We start from the raw sequence: 24,485 nt of genomic DNA on the forward strand, positions 1-24,485 counted from the left end.
TCTGACAGGGTTACTGACCTAGTTTATGGGGGAAGGGGAAGCAGTAGACATTATATATCTTGATTTTAGTAAGGCTTTTGACACAGTCCCACATGACATTCTCATAAGCAAACTAGGGAAATGTGATCTAAATGAAACGACTAGAAGGTTACACAACTATTTGAAAGACCATATTTAAAGAGTAGTTATTAATAGTTTGCTGTAAAAGTGGGAGGGACATAGCTAGTGGGGTCCTGAGTTCAGGACTATTTAATATTTTCATTAATGACTTGGAGAATGGAATGGAGTGTATGCTTATAAAATTTGCAAATGACACCAAACTAGGCAGGGTTGCAAGCACTTCAAAGGACAGGATAAGAATTCAAAACAACCTTAGAATCATAGAATATCAGGGTTGGAAGGGACCTCAAGAGGTCATCTAGTCCAACCCTCTGCTCAAAGCAGGACCAATCCCCAATTTTTGTCCCAAATGGCCCCCTCAAGGATTGTCCCCCCTGGGTTTAGCAGGCCAATGCTCAAACCACCGAGCTATCCCTCCTGAACTCATCTGATATCAACAAGGTGAAATTCAGTAAAGGCAAGTGCCAAGTACCATGCTTAGGAAGGAAAAATCAAACGCACAACTACAAAATGGGGAATAACTGGCTAGACAGTAGTACTTCTGCAAAAGATGTAGGGACTGTAGTGGATCACTTATTGAATATGAGTCAACAATGTGATGCAGTTACTAACCAGCCAAATATCACACCAGGGTTTATTAACAGGAGTGTCATATGTAAGATAAGTAAGGTAATTGTCCCATTCTATCTGGCACTGGTGAGGCCTCTTCCAAGTACTGTGTCCAATCCTAAGTGCCACACCTTAAGAAAGATGTAGACAAACTGGAGACAGCCCAGAGGAGAGCAACAAAAATAAGAAAAGGGTTTAGAAACCTGACCTATAAGGAAAGATTAACAAAAAAACTGGGCAGGTTAGTCCTGAGAAAAGAAGACTGACGGGGGACCTGAGAACAGTCTTCCAGTATGTTAGGGGCTGTTATACAAAGGACAGTGATCAATTGTTCTTCTCGTCCACTGAAGGTAGGACAAGAAATAATGGATTTAATCTGCAGCAAGGGAGATTTAGGTTAGATACTATGAAACCTTTCTAAATATAAAGGATAGTTAAGCCCTAGACTAGGTTACCTTGGGAGGTATGGAATTCTCATCATTGGAGGTTTTTAAAAATACGTTAGACAAACACCTATCAGGCATGGTCTAGGTAAACTTGGTCCTGCCTCAGCACAGAGGGCGGGAGTGGATGACCTCTCAAGGTCCCTTCTAGCCCTATATTTCTATGATTCCATACCGTATTACAAATCAGCTCAACTAGAAGTAACATAAAGCTAACTAGAAATTAACCATATTGTGTATGTAAAGAGAGTCTATTCTCTCAAAGAGGCAGGTTAATCAAAGGCAATGTGCAAACAAAACAAAAAATGAGTTTACTCCATTTAGTTTTCTACATAAAATCAACACAAAAGATCTTCCAAAAATAAATACCAACCCACAAACATTTTGGTTTTGGTTTTTTGGGACGCATTCAACATTTAGGCGTTGAATACAGTGGGAGGCTCTATGGATAACTGAAGAATTTGTAGAAAAAAATCTTTATAAATACAAGAAATGGAGACCAATTACTAGAAATTTGCTTCAGACTGTTAAAAACGGTTTTGTTAACACAGGTTTAACATGAAGTACATATAGAAGAGAAAAGGCAATGATAAATCTGTATTTAGTCTGCTAATTTCTCTCTACCTCTATATTACAAGGGTTCTTGAAGTTAAACCTGGAGACAACCATAGCTGGTGCATACTCTGGGGTTTCCCGCCCCCCTTTACAGCTTCCACTACAGCTCACAAGAATTCTATATAGCTCAGATACAAGATATGACTATATACAATTGTCACTGCTAATTGTGGCACTGATCCTGCAATAAGCTCTCCATACCCCAATTTCTACTCTTTTAAGTGTTTAGTTTAATATATATTTTATAAACCCACAGTTGTTTATGGTACTCAAGCATACGTACCTGAGCTATGATCTGCACTTACTAGTCACGTAGTGCTGGCCCAACCCATTTCCAATCTGTAATGTACTTCTCTAAGTTTACTTGTTGCTGTAGGCAGTTTCTGTAGTTGCCATAGACATCCTAGGGTAAAAACAGGTGGGTCCCTGAGCTATGAAAGTGTTTGCAACCCCTCTGCTCCCCTGTTTTCTGTTCACTGTCTGTGCTCTGCCGGATACAGAGCAGGCCAGGGCAGTGTCCAATAAATAGTAATGATACTCACCCAGGACTCATCACTATATTAACCCAGGGTCAAGGTGCAACCTGCAGCAACAGGGCATTTCATGGAAGGGGGCTGCCCCACAGCAAGACGACAATTTATATTGGACCAGTGGGCTTGGGCAATGGAAACCTCACCAGCAGCACAGAGAATCTCCCCGGACTCACCGGCTGGGATCCCCAGGAGTAACTCCCGCATCTCCCCACTCTGCAGCTCAGCTTCCCACTGTGCAGCTCAGCTCAGTCACCTCCACCCACTGCACAGTCCCCCCCCCCCCCGAGGCAGGGCTTCACGGGGTACATGAAGAGGCCAGACACCTGCTGCCATTGGGAGCCACCCACCTCCTGGCCCAGCCTCAGACCCCAGCCAAGAGAAGGAGGCCCAGGGCCAGCATAGTGGTGGCAGCAAGCCAGGTGGTCCAGGATTGAGGCAGCAGCACCCCCTGGGGCCTCCTGGATCCACTCATGGCAACTGGACCTGGAGGATGGGGGTGGTGGTAGGTCCGGGGTCCCATAGTCCCCCTTCTCCCTGCACCCTTACCCCGCCCCCTTCCCCAACTCCCCAGAGCCAGGCCAATTCTGCCCCTCAGCCCCACCCAGAGGTATTCTGTTCCTGTGCTTCCCCAACATCCAAGATAACCCCAAATCTCACCCCTCAAGTTAAATCTGCATATTCAGCCTCTATCAAGAAAAACCCCATGCTCCAGACAATAAACTCTCCTCTCATCCCACTCAGCTCTCCTCAATGTTCTCCTCCCCACCTGCCACCACCATCACCTCTATGGGGGTGGGAGGGAATCAGTGATTAACTCCTGACAGGCTGTGGGCATTTTCTAGCGTCTTCATTTTTTCTACAGGAATTGCTTCAATGTGAAGAAGGGAGAAAGCGGACCACCTCGTATTTATTTGTTGGTACAATAAAGGTTATCACATTAGCTACCATATCCATTGTCACCTGAGAACGCTAGTGTTAAAATTTTCAGCAGCTATTACATCCCCTCTAGCAGGAATAAGCTACTGTGACAAAGTTCAGAGGTAAACGCTGATAGCACAGTTACATAATCTGTTTGAGAGTTCTCTTTGGCAAACTGCTGCCAGATAGGATGAAATAGAATTAATGATTTAAACAGGGGCCAGTCCTGCAAAGTTAAGTATATGCTTTATGCATGTGAGGGATCGTAATGGCTGCTCTAACTTGCCTTGACTAGTAACAGCCGTCAGGGAACGGTTATATCAGCCTGTCAAGGTTCCTTCCCCACTCTGAACTCTAGGGTACAGATGTGGGGACCTGCATGAAAGACCCCCTAAGCTTATTCTTACCAGCTTAGGTCAAAAACTTCCAAGGTACAAACTTTGCCTTGTCCTTGAACCCTATGCTGCCATCACCAAGCGTGCTGAACAAACAACAGGGAAAGAGACCACTTGGAGACGTCTTCCCCCCAAAATATCCCCTCAAGCCCTACACCCCCTTTCCTGGGGAAGGCTTGATAAAAATCCTCACCAATTTGCATAGGTGAACACAGACCCAAACCCTTGGATCTTAGGAACAATGAAAAAGCAATCAGGTTCTTAAAAGAAGAATTTTAATTAAAGTAAAAGAATCACCTCTGTAAAATCAGGATGGTAAATACCTTACAGGGTAATCAGATTCAAAACATAGAGAATACCTCTAGGCAAAACCTTAAGTTACAAAAAGACAAAAAAAACCAGGAATATACATTCCCTCCAGCACAGCTATTTTAACAGCCATTAAACAAAAGGAAATCTAACGCATTTCTAGCTAGATTACTTACTAATTTAAGGAGTTACGAAGAGCATTCCTGATCTGTCCCCAGCAAAAGCATCACACAGACAGACCCTTTGTTTCCCCTCCCCCCCCTCCAGCTTTGAAAGTATCTTATCTCCTCATTGGTCATTTTGGTCAGGTGCCAGCAAGGTTATCTTAGCTTCTTAACCCTTTACAGGTGAAAGGGTTTTGCCTCTGGCCAGGAGGGATTTTATAGTTCTGTATACAGAAAGGTGGTTACCTTTCCCTTTATATTTATGACACAGCCAAAGATGTCAAGGGTACAACAGGTTTCAGAGTAGCAGCCGTGTTAGTCTGTATTCGCAAAAAGAAAAGGAGTACTTGTGGTACCTTAGAGACTAACCAATTTATTTGAGCATAAGCTTTCGTGAGCTGCAGCTCACTTAATCGGATGCAGTGTTCCAACCACACATTTAATGCCTCATGCACACCAAGGATCACAAGGGAAGCAGGGAGCGCAGAGCTGGCTCAACCTAACCAAAGATTCACCCAACCCAGCATTCTGTCCCTTTGTGCTACTAGACTATTCTAAATGGACCACAGCAGGGCCAGGATCTAGTCTACTTTGAGTCTTTGTTCTTAGCTACATAGCACAAGATAAACAAGAAGGTATCTAAGCTCTGATGTGTCCTGTACTGGAAGGATTGTTCTGCATCAACATGCCGGCTTCAGGTTCAAGGATGATTCTTTGCCAATATCCACACAGATCCAGGCTGCTGATGATTCTCTCCCCACATCAGAAATCTGAAGATTTTTCTGCACTGAAGCCTTTCTCCACAGCAATGCAAGGGCACTTGGATACTGAACTTGGCATCTGCTTCTTACACAAAGCCTTTAACTTTAGGGCTTTAACAGTAGGGCACCAGGGGGAAGGGCCTTTTCCAAAAGGTATATGAAACAGCAGAGAAATAACTAAACACCAACTTAGGTAAGATGTAACATCAAATGGCAAAAGCCAAGAGAACAAAGTTCCTCAAATTGTATATCATATTAAACAGTAGTTAGGACTCTGTAGTTTATATTTTGATTTATATTTATTTCTAGAGTTAAAATCCAGTTTACAGTTTTACATAATTGTAGAAAACCATCGTTGAATTGTCTGATTAACAATGTTTATATAATCTCATTCCCCTAGCTGCTTCAATTAAATAATTAAATTTCCATCAGTTAAAAAAGTTAAACATTTGTATTAAAAAATATTCATCTGAACTTATCTACCCCAGATCCCCCAAAAGCCCACTTTTAATTACTGTAATTTTAATGGATTTAAATTTTGTTCAACTTCTTTATGCTCAGGAGCATGAGCACCAAATTCTGCCCATGGGGACACTTGTTCTTCCACTGCCTGCCACCATTCACCACATTGTGCACAAACAAGGTTACATTTCTTCAGGAGCTAATACTGGGATACATGTTGCTGCAACAATACTTAGCATTTATATAGCACTTTACAAACATCAGTCAATCCTTGGCAACACCAATGTGAGATAGGTAGGCAGGCAAGCAGGCGTGCATTACTTGCAACAAGCATGGTAAGTGCTTCCCCAGTACTGTTAACTAATTAACTAACAGTACTGTCAGTAACAGGCCTACTTCTTCACTTTACTAGGTTGTTATTCAGGAATGTTCAAACAGAACGGCACTTCAATGTTCACAATAGAAAGTAGAGAATCTAAGCTCCAAAACATTCTAGCCTACTTCATGCCTTGTCACAACCCACTCTTTTACTGGTTCAGAATTTCTTGCTCTGCCTGCCAATCCACAACAAAGTAACAAGAGATCAAAACGTTCCAAAGGTAGTTCTCTTAAGACATTACAACTTAAATAGGAATTTAAAACATATGCAAACCTTGAAGGGAACATTCAACTATTATTATCCAACTTGTTTCACCCTCTTGCCTCATTCCACAGATAGCAATAATACAAGTGTGCATGTGTAAGACTGAAAAATCACTTTATAATCTGATCTAAGTGTTGGACAGCTTGCCTTTTACACTCTAATGGAAAACTAAAGATTTAGTTTTAGATTTAGGGGCTCAAGGCACATTAGTGAACTGACTGATCTGAGAAGACTTTGGCACCTCACAGGATCTGTGGACAATCAAGGACAGTGTACTTTTACACAGTCCCAAAGAATGGGGGATACATTTTTTTTACCTCAAGATAACATCAAAGAGTTATTTCAGGCTCTGTGCTCACAGAAGAAAAACATTTGCATATATAAATGAACAATTATTTTCCACTCAAAATGCATCTTCCGTCAACGGACTATCTTGTACACAGGGTCTCCAACCTGAAGCGTTCCAGTTTTATCAATTCCATAATACCATCCAAACCAAGGGTGGGATTTGTAAAGATGTCGCTCAGAAGGATCGCACAAACGGTAACTGCACAGAGAAAATGATCATTATTAATCACTTAAGGAAAAACACAGCTTCAAGAAGTAGAGAAAAAAAGGGGGGGGGTTGTTTTAAGTTGGAGGAAACACAACAGAATAATGAACTTATATAAGTACCCAGATTCTGTGTATGTGTTTAAGACATAAATAGAATCCACAGACATTATGCCCTAGGTAACAGAGGTTAATGGGGTTTTTTGAAGTAACTTTAATATCATCCCTTCATTGTAAATTAGCAGTAGATCATGTTCTGGGATACTCTTCACTCATCTCTCTTCATACCACTACCACTATTTAAAAAAAACTGAACAAAAACTTAAACACTTAAAGAAATATGCAGCATTTAAATACACAAGCAGCCCAGCACATATGGGCTGCCCTACAGTAGTGCACCCTGGACAAATGCAGTGGCGGAAAATAAATGGTTATAAATAAATAGGTCTGTTTCAAGGTTCCATGGAATTATGAAGAGTAAAGGTAATTTTTGTTGAAGTACAATAAGATGTGAATAAATAAGATGTGAATAGTCAATAGATTTTCTTTTGGCAAACACAATGAACTGAACTTAGTGAGGCTACTGCTGTGAGTAAATTATCTCACACACGCATAACAGTTTTCGGTGCTTAAGTACCAGTACAGTTTAAATAGCAGTAAACTAGTTAACACTGCTGGAAGGAGATTATCTGGGTGCACTGACAGATCTGACAATTCAATTCTTAGTTCAGCGTGCAGAGGCAGGGAAGAAAGCTGATAAGATGCTGGCTGTATTAAGGGTCCAAAACTGCAGACCCTTACACACTTGCCTAATTTTACTACCGTGAGTAATCCCATTGATTTCAAGAGAAAGTTAAGGATGATTGGGGTAAGTTATTGCAAGATTGGGGCCTCGAAGTATACAAGTCATAGATATTTATAGATTCATAGATATTTAGGTCAGAAGGGACCATTATGATCATCTAGTCTGACCTCCTGCACAACGCAGGCCACAGAATTTCACCCACCACTCCTACAAAAAAAACCTCACACCTATATCTGTGCTATTGAAGTCCTCAAATTGTAGTTTAAAGACCTCAAGGAGCAGAGAATCCTCCAGCAAGTGACCCGTGCCCCATGCTACAGAGGAAGGCGAAAAACCTCCAGGGCCTCTTCCAATCTGCCCTGGAGGAAAATTCCTTCCCGACCCCAAATATGGCGATCAGCTAAACCCTGAGCATATGGGCAAGATTCATCAGCCAGATACTACAGAAAATTCTTTCCCAGGTAACTTGGATCTTACCCCATCTAAAACCCATCACAGGCCATTGGGCCTATTTACCATGAATATTTAATTACCAAAACCATGTTATCCCATCATACCATCTCCTCCATAAACTTATCGAGTTTAATCTTAAAGCAAGATAGATCTTTTGCCCCCACTACTTCCCTCGGAAGGCTATTCCAAAACTTCACTCCTCTGATGGTTAGAAACCTTCGTCTAATTTCTAATCTAAATTTCCTAGTGGCCAGTTTATATCCATTTGTTCTTGTGTCCACATTGGTACTGAGTTTAAATAATTCCTCTCCCTCTCTGGTATTTATCCCTCTGATATATTTATAGAGAGCAATCATATCTCCCCTCAGCCTTCTTTTAGTTAGGCTAAACAAGCCAAGCTCCCTGAGTCTCCTTTCATAAGACAAGTTTTCCATTCCTCGGATCATCCTAGTAGCCCTTCTCTGTACCTGTTCCAGTTTGAATTCATCCTTCTTAAACATGGGAGACCAGAACTGCACACAGTACTCCAGGTAAGGTCTCACCAGTGCCTTATATAACGGTACTAAAACCTCCTTCTCCCTACTGGAAATACCTCTCCTGATGCATCCCCAGACGACATTAGCTTTTTTCACAGCCATATCACATTGGCAGCTCATAGTCATCCTATGATCAACCAATACTCCAAGGTCCTTTTCCTCCTCTGTTACTTCTAGTTGATGCGTCCCTAGCTTATAACTAAAATTCTTGTTATTAATCCCTAAATGCATGACCTTACACTTCTCACTATTAAATTTCATCCTATTCCTATTACTCCAGTTTACAAGGTCATCCAGATCCTCCTGTAGGGTATCCCTGTCCTTCTCTAAATTAGCAATACCTCCCAGCTTTGTATCATCTGCAAACTTTAGTAGCACACTCCCACTTTTTGTGCCCAGGTCAGTAATAAAAAGATTAAATAAGATTGGTCCCAAAACCGATCCCTGAGGAACTCCACTGGTAACCTCCCTCCAACTTGACAGTTCACCTTTCAGTAGGACCCGTTGTAGTCTCCCCTTTAACCAATTCCCTATCCACCTTTCAATATTCCTATTGATGCCCATCTTATCCAATTTAACTAATAATTCCCCATGTGGCACCGTATCAAACGCCTTACTAAAATCTAAGTAAATTAGATCCACTGCGTTTCCTTTATCTAAAAAATCTGTTACTTTCTCAAAGAAGGAGATCAGGTTGGTTTGGCACGATCTACCTTTTGTAAAACCATGTTGTATTTTGTCCCATTTACCATTGACTTCAATGTCCTTAACTACCTTCTCCTTCAAAATTTTTTCCAAGACCTTGCATACTACAGATGTCAAACTAACAGGCCTATAATTACTTGGATCACTTTTTTTCCCTTTCTTAAAAATAGGAACTATGTTAGCAATCCTCCAATCATACGGTACAACCCCTGAGTTTACAGATTCATTAAAAATTCTTGCTAATGGGCTTGCAATTTCTTGTGCCAATTCTTTTAATATTCTTGGATGAAGATTATCTGGGCCCCCCGATTTAGTCCCATTAAGCTGTTTGAGTTTCGCTTCTACCTCAGATATGGTGATGTCTACCTCCATATCCTCATTCCCATTTATCATGCTACCATTATCCCTAAGATCCTCTTTAGTCTTATTAAAGACTGAGGCAAAGTATTTGTTTAGATATTGGGCCATGCCTAGATTATCCTTGACCTCCACTCCATCCTCAGTTTTTAGCGGTCCCACTTCTTCTTTCTTTGTTTTCTTCCTATTTATATGACTATAGAACCTTTTACTATTGGTTTTAATTCCCTTTGCAAGGTCCAACTCTACTTGACTTTTAGCCTGTCTCACTTTATCCCTACATATTCTGACCTCAATAAGGTAGCTTGCCTTACTGATCCCTCCCTTCTTCCACTCCCTATATGCTTTCTGCTTTTTCTTAATTACCTCTCTAAGATGCTTGCTCATCCAGCTTGGTCTACAACTCCTGCCTATGAATTTTTTCCCCTTTCTTGGGATGCAGGCTTCCGATAGCTTCTGCAGCTTTAATTTAAAATAATCCCAGGCCTCCTCTACCTTTAAACCCATAAATTCTTCAGTCCAATCCACTTCCCTAACTAATTTCCTTAATTTTTGAAAGTCAGCCCTTTTGAAATCAAAAACCTTAGTTGCAGATTTATTTTTGTTAATCCTTCCATTCAGTTTGAACTGAATTAGCTCATGATCACTTGAGCCAAGATTATCCCCTACAACCATTTCCTCTATGAGGTCCTCATTACTCACCAAGACCAAATCTAAAATAGCATCCCCTCTAGTCGGTTCAGCAACTACTTGCTGAAGGAATCCATCAGCTATCGCATCTAGGAAAATCTGAGCCCTATTATTATTACTAGCACTCGTCCTCCAGTCTATATCTGGGAAGTTAAAGTCTCCCATGATCACACAGTTTCCATTAGTATTTACTTTATTAAAAACATTAAAAAGGGCTCTATCCATATCCAAATTAGATCCCGGCGGTCTATAGCACACCCCAAGCACTATCCCAGGGGAGGCTCTAATAGTTTTCTTCCCCAATTTAATTTTTGCCCAGACAGACTCAGTCATATCCATTTCATCGCTTCTTATTTCTTTACATTCTATCTCATCATTGATATACAGTGCTACTCCACCACCTTTACCTTTATTTCGGTCTTTCCTAAACAGCACATACCCTTCAATACCTGTAGCCCAGTCATGACTACTATTCCACCAGGTCTCTGTTATACCTATAATATCTGGTTTCACTTCCTGCACCAGTAAGTCAAAGGACACATGGCTTTACAGGGCGAAGGTTAGAGAACACTTGAAGTATGCTCTCTCATTTTGGTCACTTTAATGGATGCAAGCTAGTTAGACGGGTGACAATGTAGGACAGATAAGATAATTAATGGAATGGAGCAGCACACATGAGAGACTGACTGATCATTGTCACGCACACAAGTAGCTGAAAGCCCCAAGCTATTGAATGGGTCTGACAGTTGGGCCAAATAACTCACCATCTGTGAAAAAAAATGAGGAGTCCTTTTGGCACCAGATTAACAAATTTATTTGGGCATAAGCTTTCGTGGGCTAGAACCCACTTCATCAGATGTATGAAGTAAAAGATACAGTATAAATACATGAAAGGATGTGGGTTGCTTTACCAAGTGTTAGGTCAGTCTAACGAGATAAATCAATTAACACAAGGATACCATGGGAGGAGAAATAAATTTTGAAGGGGTAAGAGAGTAGTCCATTACAGACAGTTGACAAGAAGGTGTTAGTAACAGTAGGGAGAAATTAGCATTGGGGAAATTAAGTTTAGATTTTGTAATGACCCAACCACACCCAGTCTTTATTCAGGCCTAATCTGATGGTATCTAGTTTGTAAATTAATTCCAGTTCTGCAGCTTCACGTTGGAGTCTGTTTTTGAAGTTTTTTGTTAAAGAATTGCCACTTTGAGGTCTGTTATTGAGTGACCAGAGAGATGAAGTGTTCTCCTACTGGTTTTTGAATGTTATGATTCCTGATGTCTGATTTGTGTCCACATATTCTTTTGCGTAGAGACTGCCATGTTTGGCCAATGTACTTGGCAGAAGGGCATTGCTGGCACATGATGGCATAGATCACATTGGTAGATATATATCCTTTCATGTATTTATACCTGCTCCTGTATCTTTTACTTCACACATCTGATGAAGTGAGTTCTAGCCCACAAAAGCTTACGCCCAAATAAATGTGTTAGTCTCTAAGGTGTCAGAAGGACACCTCGATTTTTTTTGCTGATACAGACTAACATGGCTACCACCATGGCTACCAGATGGCTGTCACCATCTGTGTGCAGTCTCCCTCAAAGAACCAATGAAACCGTTGCATGCAAATTAGATGTAGACTAAGGGTGATGACTGGTTGCGTTACCTGTGGTATCACAATGGTCTAGGGACTCTTGGCATGGATGCTTAACTATAGCTGTACACCACATGGGTGTATTTCGTAAAGTCAAAATGGCTCAGAACTTAAAAACTGGCCAGCACTTCCGGTGATGATTGAACCTGATGATATTCTAAACAAAGAGAGCTCTCAGCCATGTTTTTAACTGTTTCCATCACTTCACACTGACTCAACAGACATTCTAGGGTTCACTGTGACATTCCTGTAATCTATTATATAGACTACACACACTGCAACCTTAATAAAGTCAAGCACTCAGTAGTCAGAAAATGCCAGAATAAAGGTTGCCTGTGCTATCTTAATTTGGGTATGCATCATGACAGTCTTTAATTACATGATCACTTATTTTTTCCTCCCTCCGTCCCACTACTTCTCAGTCCCAGTATTCTTGCCCAGCCAGTCCCAGAATCTACTAACTCCTCATCCCATCTTAGTTTCCTCCCTCTCCCATCTACTAGCTCCCAGTCTTCCTTCCTCGGCTCCCAGCTGCAGTCTCCTTGCAAGCCAATTGCAGTCCGTCCATTTTCTCCCCTCCCCATCTCCTTGCCCAACCAGTCTCAATTCCCTCCCCTGCCAACTACCAGTCCCCCTCCTTTCCTGCCCCACCAGTCTCCCAATTTCCCAATTTCTACCCCCACCTCCCACAGGTCCAGCTCTTGTCCACTCTGCATTCAAATCTGAATCAGGCAGTTTCCTCCTCCACTATGCCCCGGCCCAGCAGGGGTTCATTTAGAGCACAGGAGAGAAAGTCTCCCTGCTCTCAGTTCAGGTGCCCAGACCTGGACCTAGGCCCATCCCACAGCAGCCCAAAGCTTGAATTGCAGGAGAAGTCCTGCTCAGCCTCAGGCTGGAGAATGACTAGTGCAGACAGAATCTTCAGGGAATGTATCTGGTAAAATTCTATGAAGTCTCTACTGAGCATATACAAACTGAAAGTTTTCAAAGGCTTATAATTTGGCCTCATATGGGAGGATTTTCACAGGGATAGCAAGAGGCACATTCCTGAAATAAAGCCCCACCACCACATGTGAAGACCCTCATCTAAAGCATGGGGGCACTAGAGCTTTACAAAGAAAAGATCACCAAAGTTTGGGGGGGGGGGTGTTAAATATGGGGAAAACATTTTTCTCTAGCCTCATTCTCAGAAGTGGCTAAATCTCTGGCTAAAATCCAACCCCACTCTCTCCCAAACAACAAAAACAAAGCCTGCCTAAGGCAGACACCTACCATACAAAACTTCAGCCCAAGTAGTTAAAGTTTGGCAAAGTTATAAGTAACTGAAAAAGGGTTCTTCAAATGGGAAGTGTGAGGCGACCTTAAGAAAGGTGATGCTACTTGCATCACCAATAACACTCTTTGTCTCTAACACACACACACACACTATAGTTTATCTATTTGTAGGACAGATATAAATGATTACCAGCTACAATTAGACAGTTAAATTATGCAATGTAAAAGATTGTATACTTTGGGTCCAGTCTTTGCCTAGACTATACAGGTGCACTATACTGAAAAGTGGATCAAGGAGTCCTATATATAGGATGTGGGCGGAGGAGAGTTTTAATGAGTCCTCTTTTCAATATAGTGCATAGGCAAGGACTGAACCCAAAAGTTTGCAATTTAAAAGGTTGTATGAGTACACGCAACACACGTTTCAAATGCCTTCTTTTTAAGATAACTGCTGAATCAAGATGAGACACTATTATTTTTGCTACCTTTTCAGTGTTTCCAGTGGCTCCTTTCTGTCAATGATCCCAGTTTCCGGATCAACAGTTGTTAAAATACACCTGTAATGATAGACAATGTTAGGCAACAGCAGTTACTCAATATTTATTTGTCCTTCAAGTATATTCTTAAACCCTTACCTGGGGCAAGCCATTGTCCCTTTCATCTGCACATTACCAATTTGTATCTTATTCCAGGAATCCTAAGGGAAATGTAAACATTGATATAATATTATATTTTCACAATATTTGCATTTAAATATTTCCCAGAAGTTGGCTTTGAGCACAGTCATTACTATAAGACGAAGCATCATTTTACAGCATCATGCTTTCTTGCATCCTCATAATAAGAGCTAGAATAGATATGCTATTATTTTTAATAAAACATGTTATCATTGCATTTGTCAACATCAGTATATTAATCATCTACTCAAAGCAGACTGATCAGTTTTGCAAAAGTTACAGGGTCAGCTGCATGCATTACCAAATTGCTTCAGATACACGCCACTAAAAGGTGACAACCAGGTCATTTAATGTGCCTGTCTTAAACCAGACATGGTTTTTATTAAAAACCCGTAATTTACCAAACATAAAATGCAGGTTAATACAAAAAGGGAGAACCAAAAAAGCCTTCTGCAGAGTGTATTTTCTAGTCATAAGTGTTTGTGTTCCGATTTCACAATTGATAATTAACACTGTATTTAATCTAAAAATTTTTAAGTTAACTACAGTTCCACAAAACGTTATCAATGAAAACAAGCAAAGTCAGTCTTCACTTATCAGCGCAGAAGATTCCTAATGCAATCCTACTTGGAAGACAGAGGCACAATCCTGCAATGGGAATTTTAGGTCCTCAGGAGCAAAGAGGAACTCTCCAGAGTGAGCCCAAACATGTAAAATCTGCACCGCTCCACCATGTAAACCCACAGTTTTATCTACACTAATTAAATGTTGAAAGTTAGAGAACCAATAAATATGCAGCAGTTATGGTACTATTGGACCATCAGAATGAGCTTTTATTTATAAGCAAAATGTGATAAAATATCATACACACTCACTCCCAAATTTTTTTTTCCTCTATCATTAAACGTCTTATACTGTACATAAGATTTCCCATTTGAGGTCTAAAGGCAAGCATGAAGTCCCAGCCTCACATTTTCAATACATTCATTTTATGCTTCACTAGGTTGCATAAATATCAATTAATATCCACAAACCTATTATCTCCCTTTAAACTTTGCAAGCATTTATAGTATAATTTCTAAGGCTCTATTTGTACCTGGGAGTCAGCGACTGGTGGCCAGATGTGCCAGGGCAAACCCCAAGATAGCTGCTTTCCTTATATGTATTTGGGGTTTACACCATTGCAGCTACACCAGTCACTGGCTATTGATGGCTAAATCAGAGTTAATCCCAAGGACAGCCAAGGCTTTAGATGTTCTTTGGACTCTATATCCCAAGGAAATAGGGTTCTGAAGAACACATCCAACACTCAGAACAAATAGCAATTAAAGTACTGTAGATCAGGGTTTTTCAAACTTTGGGTTGCGACCTACTACTGGGTCATGGCACGTAGGCTCTGGGTCACTCTGGTCAGCACCACCGACCGGGACGTTAAAAGTTCTGTCAGCAGTGCTGCCCAGCTAAGGCAGGCTAGTGCCTATCTGTTTTGACACTGCGCTGAGCCCTGGAAGTAGCCAGCAGTGGGTCCAGCTTCTAGGCAGGGGGGCCACAGGGCTCCGCGCACTGCCCCCACGGGAGGGGAGATGGTGCCTGCAGGAGAGAGTTGCGTGAAGCCGCTTTTGCGCCTCTGCCTAGGAGCCGGACCTGCTGCTGGCCACTTCCGGGGCGCAGTGCAGTCCGCGGTGCCAGGACAGGCGGGAAGCCTGCCTCTGCATCCTGGCTGTGCTGCTGACCGGGAGCCACCAGAGGTAACTCCACACCCCAATCCCCTGCCCCAGCCCTGAGCTCCCCCACAAACCTAGAACCCCTTCCTGCACCCCAAACTCCTCATCCCCGGCCCCAGCCCAGAGCCTGCACCCCAGCCCAGAGCCCTGACCTCCTCCTGACCCCCAACCCCTCTGCCCCAGCCTTGAGCCCCTCCCACACCCTGAACCCCTCATCCCCAGCTCCACTGGGTGGCGGGCATCAACAATTTTCTTCAACTGGGTCCCCAGAAAAAAAGTTTTAAAATCACTGCTGCAGATCATTTACCTCCTCATAAGCACAGCAACCCGTAACCACAATATTTGGTCTGAAGTTCTGTATTTTAACTTTCTTCTCCAGCCTAGTATTTAGATCTTCCAACGAAGCTTCTGAGAGGATCATGGCCGGGCTGCAGTCAGGATAGGCAATCTACAAAAATGAAGGCAAATAAATCCTAATGCTCCTACAAGAAAATGCTTCTCAACAGTCAAAGTCTGCAGAACTTTTGATGGCCAAGAAACAGATAACTGTGAACTGATGGCCATATATTAGCCACATAGTTTTATGATGTTGTAGTCACATTCTTAAGACTCAGGGGCAGTATTTTGAGAAGTGAAATAATTTGTCCCTTCCCAGCATAGTAGCCACTGTAAATTAATAGTAAAGTTTGACCAAATACAAATTTCCATTTATAAGTTGTTTATAAAAGATCAATAATAGATAGAAGAATATTACAGACACGAGTTTTCCGTGTTGCAGATATCAGTAGAAGATATTACAGAAGGTTATAAGCAACCCATTGAGTTGTTGGACTCTAACAATCTCTAATCAATTAACCATTTGATAAAACATCTATTAATCATTTACTACTATTTTATAAATGATTTATAAATGGAATTTTCATATAAAAGGTGACCCCTATTTAATTACAAACAAAGTCCAGAACTATTATTTTTCTAATTTTTTTCTGCAAGTCAAGTGTTTCCTTCAGCCCACAGAGAGCTTAGTTCCTAATTCTCTACCCTTCTTTGCATACCACTTGGTCAGCATGAAGTTTATTTGCATATTTATAGTTCTCTGCCTAGGGATGTCTTTCTCTGGAGTGTCAGAAAAAAAGACAATTCCCTTTCCTGTCCCCAGTCTTACAAATAGCAAACTGACTATGTTTTTCAATATTTCCTTATTTCAATCTATATCAAATGAGATTTTCTGATAGACTGAATCCACTCTATCACAAACTCTGGGTAAGAGATTTACTCAACAAACATTATCAAAATTAAGTTGCAATTGATCATTAATGGCACTGACTTTTTGTCATGGAGGCTGCCACTTTGGCAAAAAGCGTTACTAAATAATACTTTAAGAAAACTCCCTCTGCACACATCCGTACATGGGACAAGCGTAAGACTTTGAAGGCAGTTTTCAGGAGAGTTTCAGTGCACACTGAAAGTCTCCCTTCCCTCCCAAACCATCCTTTTTTCCTTGCACACATTGTACAAAATCTGTAAAATGACAGGTAGTCTGTACCTCCCCTCTCTCAAATAAGTGAAAATGTGCAATGAAATTTGTTTACATTGCTCTATCCTCCACATTAACATCAACAGCACCACGCTGTGCTCCCTGTGTACCTGCATCTGCCAAATTAGCACCTTACAGTATCTTCTGTTTCAGTGAGCGCTTCATTGAAACCATTACCCCTCTTAATGGTCTTAATTAGTCTTCATTTACTTGTCAAGAAGACGCACACAGAGAGTAGAGATTTTAATATTTCTTGTACATGTTTTCTGTTTAAGCAACAACACCAGGTAAAATGCTGATGCTCAATAAACAACAACACTCACAGCTGCAGGGCAGGGTACTCAATCTGCATCTCCATGCACTACCAGAGCCAACTATACTCCAGGGGGAACTCTTACCTGGAGAAGGAGAGATACTGTTTTCAACACCCAGCTCCCTTGAGGATTTTGCTTAGGGGAGGTACAGTGGAGGATGGGAATGAGACGGAGGAAGGGCAGCTGTCCATTCCTGACCCCAGGAAGCAGAGGCTGCCAAAGGAGTGCACTGATTTAGCACATCACCCAACTTCCCTGCCCTTGTACCCGGTTTCTAATGCAGTGGTTGCAGGCCCACTCCAAGGGAGAAGGGATTGTGGGCAGCTTGTGCTGCCATAACCCTCTTTTGTGTGGGCTTTCCTCAGTGGAAGCACTAACCCTCTGATTAACACAGGGCTCAATCCAGCCACTATAGTATCTGTAAACAAAATAGAAGTAAAGACCGTTCATATTAGAACAGTGCTGCACAGAACCGGGGATAGAGACAGCAGAGGGAGTTTCAGGACACATTGAATTTATCAATGAACTGCCTTCAAAAACCCCAGCATCTCTCATTCATTAAAGTGCATCAGGAGTTCCCCTTAGTCACGTGCTGGGTCACTTCTTGTCAAAATGACAGCCTCAGATTCTGTAGCTCTTCGTGTTCAATAACTTTAATTGATTTAAAACACAATTTAAGCAAGCGAGCAAACCCATGGGACTGCTCATATGCATGAAGTAGGTATTTCAGTATGACCAGGCTTCCCCATAGAACAAGTATTACAATAGGAGGGTTGGGTGGGAAGGAAGACACACACAAAAAAGGATTATCGAGGAAAACTTTCACCTAACCTCATCTGTGGATCGGAAAGTGGTGAATACGTCTCTGGACTTCCTAGGGGCCATGTGTGGCTCAAAATGCACCAGTCGATATGACTGTGTATTCAAGAAGGTGGTGAACCACTGAGCTGCCTCATCTCCACAGTCCCTGCCTTGGATATCCAATCCAAACAACCTAAAAGAAGCGTGAGATCGTTTAAAAGCAGAGAACTCAAGTGGACTTATTTTCATCTCCACAATCCAAAATCAAACATCTTGCTTTTATAAAACAAAGAAAAAGATGCCGTCAATGAGCTCTCTGAGTGACGATAAAGAGATTAAATATGGAATTTTTGGATTCCGACTAATTCTAAGTTTAATTCTGGACCCACTAATACATTCTGTGCAAATGTTTAAAAAATCCAAACAAATCCAGTACACGCAACGCCAGTTCCTTGCAGACAAGCAACCAGAACAGTGGTACTGATAAATACAGTAATCGAATTTCCCACCTGTTAGGGACTGAACAAGTTAGGCTGAGTTAACTGTTACAACAATGTACTATAATACACAACATCCATTTGCCATGCTAGATTTAAAAGAAAAAAGTGAGATTTATTCTACACACTTGTGTCAATAATACCAAGTATAATTCCACTCCATTTTTCATTTTTAAAAGACAGAAAACCTTTACCAAAAGATACACCAATTTAGATTTGATCAATTTAAGCAAGCGAATGACAGTTTCCAAGAGCAGTTAGTCACTGTCGATCAACATTTGTTAATCCCATCCCTTGTGATTAAGGAAGTGTTGCCTCAAATTCTAGGGGCATGAGAATTTAGACAAAAATGAGAGATTATGCCACCTAAAGATTACATCAGGTGACACTTTTATCACCACAAAGATAGTCTTTCTGTTCCTTAAGCATTTTTTATTAAGGGGCAAGGATAGACGATACCATAGTTAAGGCTGCAAGATGGTTTCTGTTTAAAGCGGATATTGCATCCTTTTTTTAAATCCACATACTCAGTCAAATCAGCTTGAGAATGGGTTTGTCAATTCAGAAGCCAGAGTAGAGTGCGTGAAACAAATTTAGAGTCATTTGATCCTGCAGTTCCTGACAAAATAACCCCTCATTTTGGGGGAGGGCTGTGTAAGTCCAACATTTTCCCAACACAGGAAGGTAAAAATAGGGTGATATATGAAACTTGTCTCTCTGAAGTACCCCTTATTATAAACGTGTGCAAAGCCCTGAGTTATGGAATGAGATAGAATCACAGAACCATAGGGTCAGAAGGGACAACAAGGATCATCTAGTTAGGGGGCCCTACCAACTGGACAACAACTATAATGGCTACCATAGTCCTCTGACACCATTTCTCAGCCTGCGTGGAGTAACGGGTGGGGACAGAAGGAATCAGAAACTCCTGCTGAGGCAAATAGTGAGGCTGGTGTATGGGGTGAGCTAAACAAGTGACCAACCAGAGCTGCACAGCCCCCAACACTGCACAGCCTGAGACATTGTTTTAGTTTCAGTTTTAAAACTTAACTGTGGGAGCTACCCCTGGAGTCCCTGTGAGAATCCCACTGCCCACAAAGGGAATTGAGCTCTATGGCAGTTAGAGTTGCCAGACATCCAGTTTTCGACTGGAAAGCCCAGTCAAAAAGGGACCCTTGTGGCTCCGGTCAACATGGCCTACTGAGCCACTAAAAGTCTGGTCGGTGGCACACCGGTGGCTCCCTGCCTGCCCTAGCTCCACATGGTTCCCAGAAGCAGCCACCAGGTCCCTGCGGCCCCTAAGCGCATGGGCAGCCAAGGTGGCACCGCACACTGCCCCTGCCCCCAGAGCTGGCTCCACAGCTCCCATTGGCCGGGAACCACGACCAATGGGAGCTGCGGGGGCGGTGCCTGCAGGTGCCAGGGCAGGGCATGGAGCCTCCCTGGCCGCCCATGTGCCATGGGGCTGCAGAGACCTGGTGGCCGCTTCTTGGGAGCTGCAGTAAGTTCACATGGGGGGTCCCAAAATATGTAGCGTGGGGAGTGGAGGTTGTTGTTTTTGTATAAACACCCCAATGCAGATTCACTCCATCATGACAGAATGGCAGCCAAGACATATTGAAGGGGTGTTGTGATTGTGACCCCATGCACCAGATCGCAATGCTGCTCACTCAAGTGGGTGAAGTTCTTTCAATTCATGCACAAATCTGCACCAGTGAATGAGTAGACAGAGACAGTCCTCACACACAGTTGAGATTTACGTTGCCTTCCCAATAGAATCAAGAAGAAAGGAGAGTACTGGCCAGGTACAGAAACTAATTCCTTTTCCAATAGGAGTAAACAAGCTGGGATGCAAATTTACTGCAGAGATATGTATTGCAGGGAACATCACTGAAGTGTATTCTTATTCAAATTAGAAGACAGGGGCCCAGAAGTGTATGTCTGCGTAGGGTCTGATGATGGATTAATCCAGCCCTGCAGGCCAGTGGCTCTCAACTTTCCAGACTAGTGTACCACTTTCAGGAGTCTGATTCGTCTTGCGGACCCCAAGTTTCACCTCACTTAAAAACTACTTTCTTACAAAATCAGACATCAAAATACCAAAGTTTCACAGTACGCTATTACTGAAAAGTTGCTTACTTTCTCATTTTTACCATATAAATTATAAAATAAATCAACGGGAATATAAATATTGTATTTACATTTCAGCATACAGTATATAGAGCAGTATAAACAAGTCATTGTCTCTATGAATTTTTAGTACTGACTTTGCTAGTGCTTTTTATATACCTGTTGTAAAACTAGGCAAATATCTAGATGAGTTGATATACCCTCTGGAAAACGTCTGTGTAACCAAAGAGATACACATACCCTTGGTCGAGAACCACTGCTGCAGGCTAAGGATAGGGGGAGTCAGCATAGCATGAGCCCTGGTGGGAGTCTCGGATGGAGAGACTGCACAGAGGAACAGGAACCTACCGGGAGCTCTTCTCTCCATCAGGGCAAGGAAACAAACCTATGGGGGCCCCTCTTCCCCAGCCCAAGAAGCTCTAGGACCACCCTTTGTCCCAGTGCAGTCCTGAGGGAGGTTACTCAGCAACTTACCTCTCTGGTTGCTACCCTAGAGACTCCAGCTCCAAGCCCTGTCGCAAGGAAAACCTGCTTGGCACTGTCACAGGGCTTTCCCAAGGCAGGCTGCCTGCCAGGGGAGGAGGAGAGTTGCAGATCCATCTGTCTCACAGCCCTAGCTCTTTGCCCTTCACCCTCCACTGCCAGCAGCTCCACCTCCCTTCCCCTATTTCAGGCTGCAGGACAGGGGCCCCAGCCCTGCCTCCCAGCACAGAAAGTTCCCAACTGGGTGGACACAAGCAGCCCACAGGAGATTCCAAAGGAGCCCAGTGGTGGTGGCTAGCAATTTTTGGGCTACTTTTTCACATAATCAGAAAGCCTGATAGAAGATAGGAGAGCACCCTGCCCCTGCAGCCCCCAGGTAAGAGGGCTTTTTTGTTTAAGCTGGCCAACAACACAGCACTGCAACACTCCATCTCAGGACTCAGCCTTAACATACAATTTGCCTAAGAAGGTGCCAGGGATGGAGCCGGGGGTTAGGATGAGTTGCGAGTGTTGGGAAGTTAGGGAATGATATATTTTTTACTTATTTATTTACTTATGATATAACCTTAACCCCTTCCTTCCCCAGATCCTATTTTCCTGTATCCAATAAAGTCCCCCTTTGCTATGCTGTTATTTTGGGTGTGTCAATCCTTTGCAGGGGGTTGTGTTTGTTTGCTTTATTGTCCCTTGTATAGTGGGCTTTATATTTCTTGCCGGCTACCACTACCATTTAATTCTCTCAAAGAACAGCAGAGCAATGAGTCACAGTGGGTGGAGGCACCAGACACCAGAAAAGAACCCAGAAGCTAATCCTGGAAGGAAAAAGAGGATACGTCACTCCGAACATCAGTGATAGCAAGCACCAAATAGAAGGGCGGGAGCTTGAACCACAGCACAGAGGAGGGACTACAAACATTTTTTTTTAAATGACATTTTCTCTGAAAAGTGAAATATTGTGGATCAGATCTTAGAATACATAGTAGACAGATTTTAAAAAGATAATGCTATTTTCCCCCCAAGCTGTCCATCGTAAACAGCATCACTGTCAATTTATATCCATCTTATGTAAATTAAAAAGAAAAACTGAACTACAACAGTTAATAGTTAAATAGTTAATAGTAGTTTCCATAGCAACAATTTACACTTAGAGTTGGCAAATATAGTTCCTTATAAAGCTGCTTTATTCTCAACGCCAGCAGCTAGAAGAATTGGTACTCTAATGTCTTCTGCTATCCAAAGGAGAAGCCCTTGGCACCACACTCATGTGGGTTACCAACATTTAGAGCTGCCACAATATTCTTAAATGTAACTGACATTTTAACAGGGGAAAAGTGTTCTTCCCTTTTCTGCTAGGCACTGGCCATTTTCCAAGGTAGATTTCAGTACAGGTAAAATACCTAATGTCATAAATTCCAGTTTACCAATTCTATGTGATGTTGCACATCACACAAAATTTGCTTATTGGAAATCAAGAAATAGCTACATACGTGACCAAGATTTTCAAATGCAAACATGCAGCCAAGCTAAATGCAGAATAGACAGTAAACAGGTATGAGTAATTTGGCAGATATAGTGTATAATCTCTGATAACCTTGATGTCCTCTCCGAAAATTTGACTTCAATAATAAGTGGACTTATTAAAAAATTAAGGCCAGAAGGAACCATTATGATAACATAGCCTGACCTCTTGCATAACATAGACCATAGCATTTCACCCAGTAATTCCTGCATCAAGCCCATTAAGGTACATTACACTTTCTTTGTAAAATACTGAAAGACAAGCATATTAAATTAAAGTTAGTACTTCAAAAAGAAAAATCTTCCTCTAATACCTGCAATTGTGCACTGGATTCTTCCTGGAGAGTTTGACTAGAACACGCAATTCCTTCATTTCTGGAGCATTCAGGGTTAAGTAGCCATTTTCACAGTTTACGGAAATCAGGACCAGCCGAGGCTCCTGTCGGGCAGTAACCATATGTCCATCCTCATTAATCAGAAGCCAAAACCTGCAATTTAAAAGGGAATGAAATATATTAAACATTTTACTTACACAGCACCATCAATGATCAAGACACTGGAGTGCAAAGAGAGAGATTTCCTGATGCACAGAGCTTAGACATTTTCTTCTTATCATAACTACTCAGGTTTTTCCTTAGTAAGTCTGATGTCCCTCCCCTTTATGCCCTGTACAATGCAGTGATGTCTCTCATTAAAAAGACTATTACTAAAACTAATAAGCTATAGCACAACTGAGGGCGGGTGGGGGAAATCCCCAGACAGCTCCGATCCCCAGCAGCTCCTCAGCTGCCACGGTTGGCAGGGGATCCCCCGAAGCTCCCCAGTCCGTGGGTGCTGGGGACCCCCAGAGCTCCCCAGCCACCAAGGGCAGTGGGTGGCTGGGGCATCCCAGGCAGCTCCTCAGCTAATGCTGCCGGTGGGAGAATCCCCCGGAGCTCCCCAGCTGCCACAGGCGGGGTCCCTCCCAGCCACAGCAGGGCAGGGTGCTCGACCCTCCTCCCTGCCCGTTTTGTCATGGACATTTTCAGTCAAAGTCAGAGACAGGTCACAGCTTCCCTGAATTTTTGTTAAATTGCCCCTGACCTGTCCCCGACTTTGACTAAAAACGTCCACGACAAAATCGTAGCCTTAAACATGAGAGTCGCATCTTGAGTTTTAGTCTCGATCTCCTTGGGTGAATGAGAGAGACCGGGTGGGTGAGGGACTCTCTTTTACTGGACCAACATCTGCTGGCGAGAGAGACAAGCCTCAGAGCTAGGCAGAGCCCCCCTTCCAGCCAGGGAAAGGGCCGCCCCCTGGCACAGCCTCCCCCTGACTGCAAAGCGCTTCACTGGGGCCCTTGAAGCACGGGTCAACCTCTCACGCCGAACAACCTCTTCCCCTTCGCCTCCAGGGGGCGGCGGGGGCGAAGCGGGCAGCCACGGGGCTGCGGGCAGGGGCGACACGGCCTGAGTGGGGCGCTTCTAAGGGGCCTGGAGCTCCCGCAGCGCCCCGGCCCCCGGGCGGTACCTGTCCCGCATCTCCCCGCTGCGCAGCCCCAGCGCCGTCACCTCGGCCCGCCGCAGGGGCACCCCGCGGCAGGACTTCACCGGGTAGACGAAGAGGCCGGACACCGTCCCCACCCGCTGCAGCCGGGGGCTGCCCGCCCGCCGCCCGGCCCAGCGCCACACCGCGGCCCCCAGCAGGGCGGCCAGGGCCAGCGCGCCGGCAGCGCCGAGCCAGGCGGCCTGGGGCAGCGGCGGGAGGAGGCCGGAGCCCCCCAGGGCCCAGCTGGATCCGCTCATGGCGACTGAGGCGAGGGGGGC

At 43.2% G+C, this 24,485-nt stretch overlaps 1 protein-coding gene across 1 annotated transcript; it reads right to left on the minus strand.

Moving 5' to 3' along the window:
* Positions 1-3,891: 3,891 nt before the first annotated feature.
* Positions 3,892-24,485, minus strand: MTARC2 (mitochondrial amidoxime reducing component 2). Its single transcript, XM_077813731.1, has 7 exons — positions 24,190-24,485; positions 22,995-23,168; positions 18,083-18,245; positions 15,708-15,848; positions 13,635-13,696; positions 13,485-13,556; positions 3,892-6,519 (listed from the first exon to the last, which is right to left on the minus strand). The coding sequence occupies exons 1-7, from the start codon at positions 24,462-24,464 to the stop codon at positions 6,393-6,395; spliced, it is 1,014 nt and encodes a 337-aa protein (XP_077669857.1). The 5' UTR covers positions 24,465-24,485; the 3' UTR covers positions 3,892-6,392.

The sequence above is a fragment of the Eretmochelys imbricata genome, chromosome 3, assembly GCF_965152235.1.
Source record: "Eretmochelys imbricata isolate rEreImb1 chromosome 3, rEreImb1.hap1, whole genome shotgun sequence".
NCBI classification, from domain to species: Eukaryota; Metazoa; Chordata; order Testudines; family Cheloniidae; genus Eretmochelys; species Eretmochelys imbricata.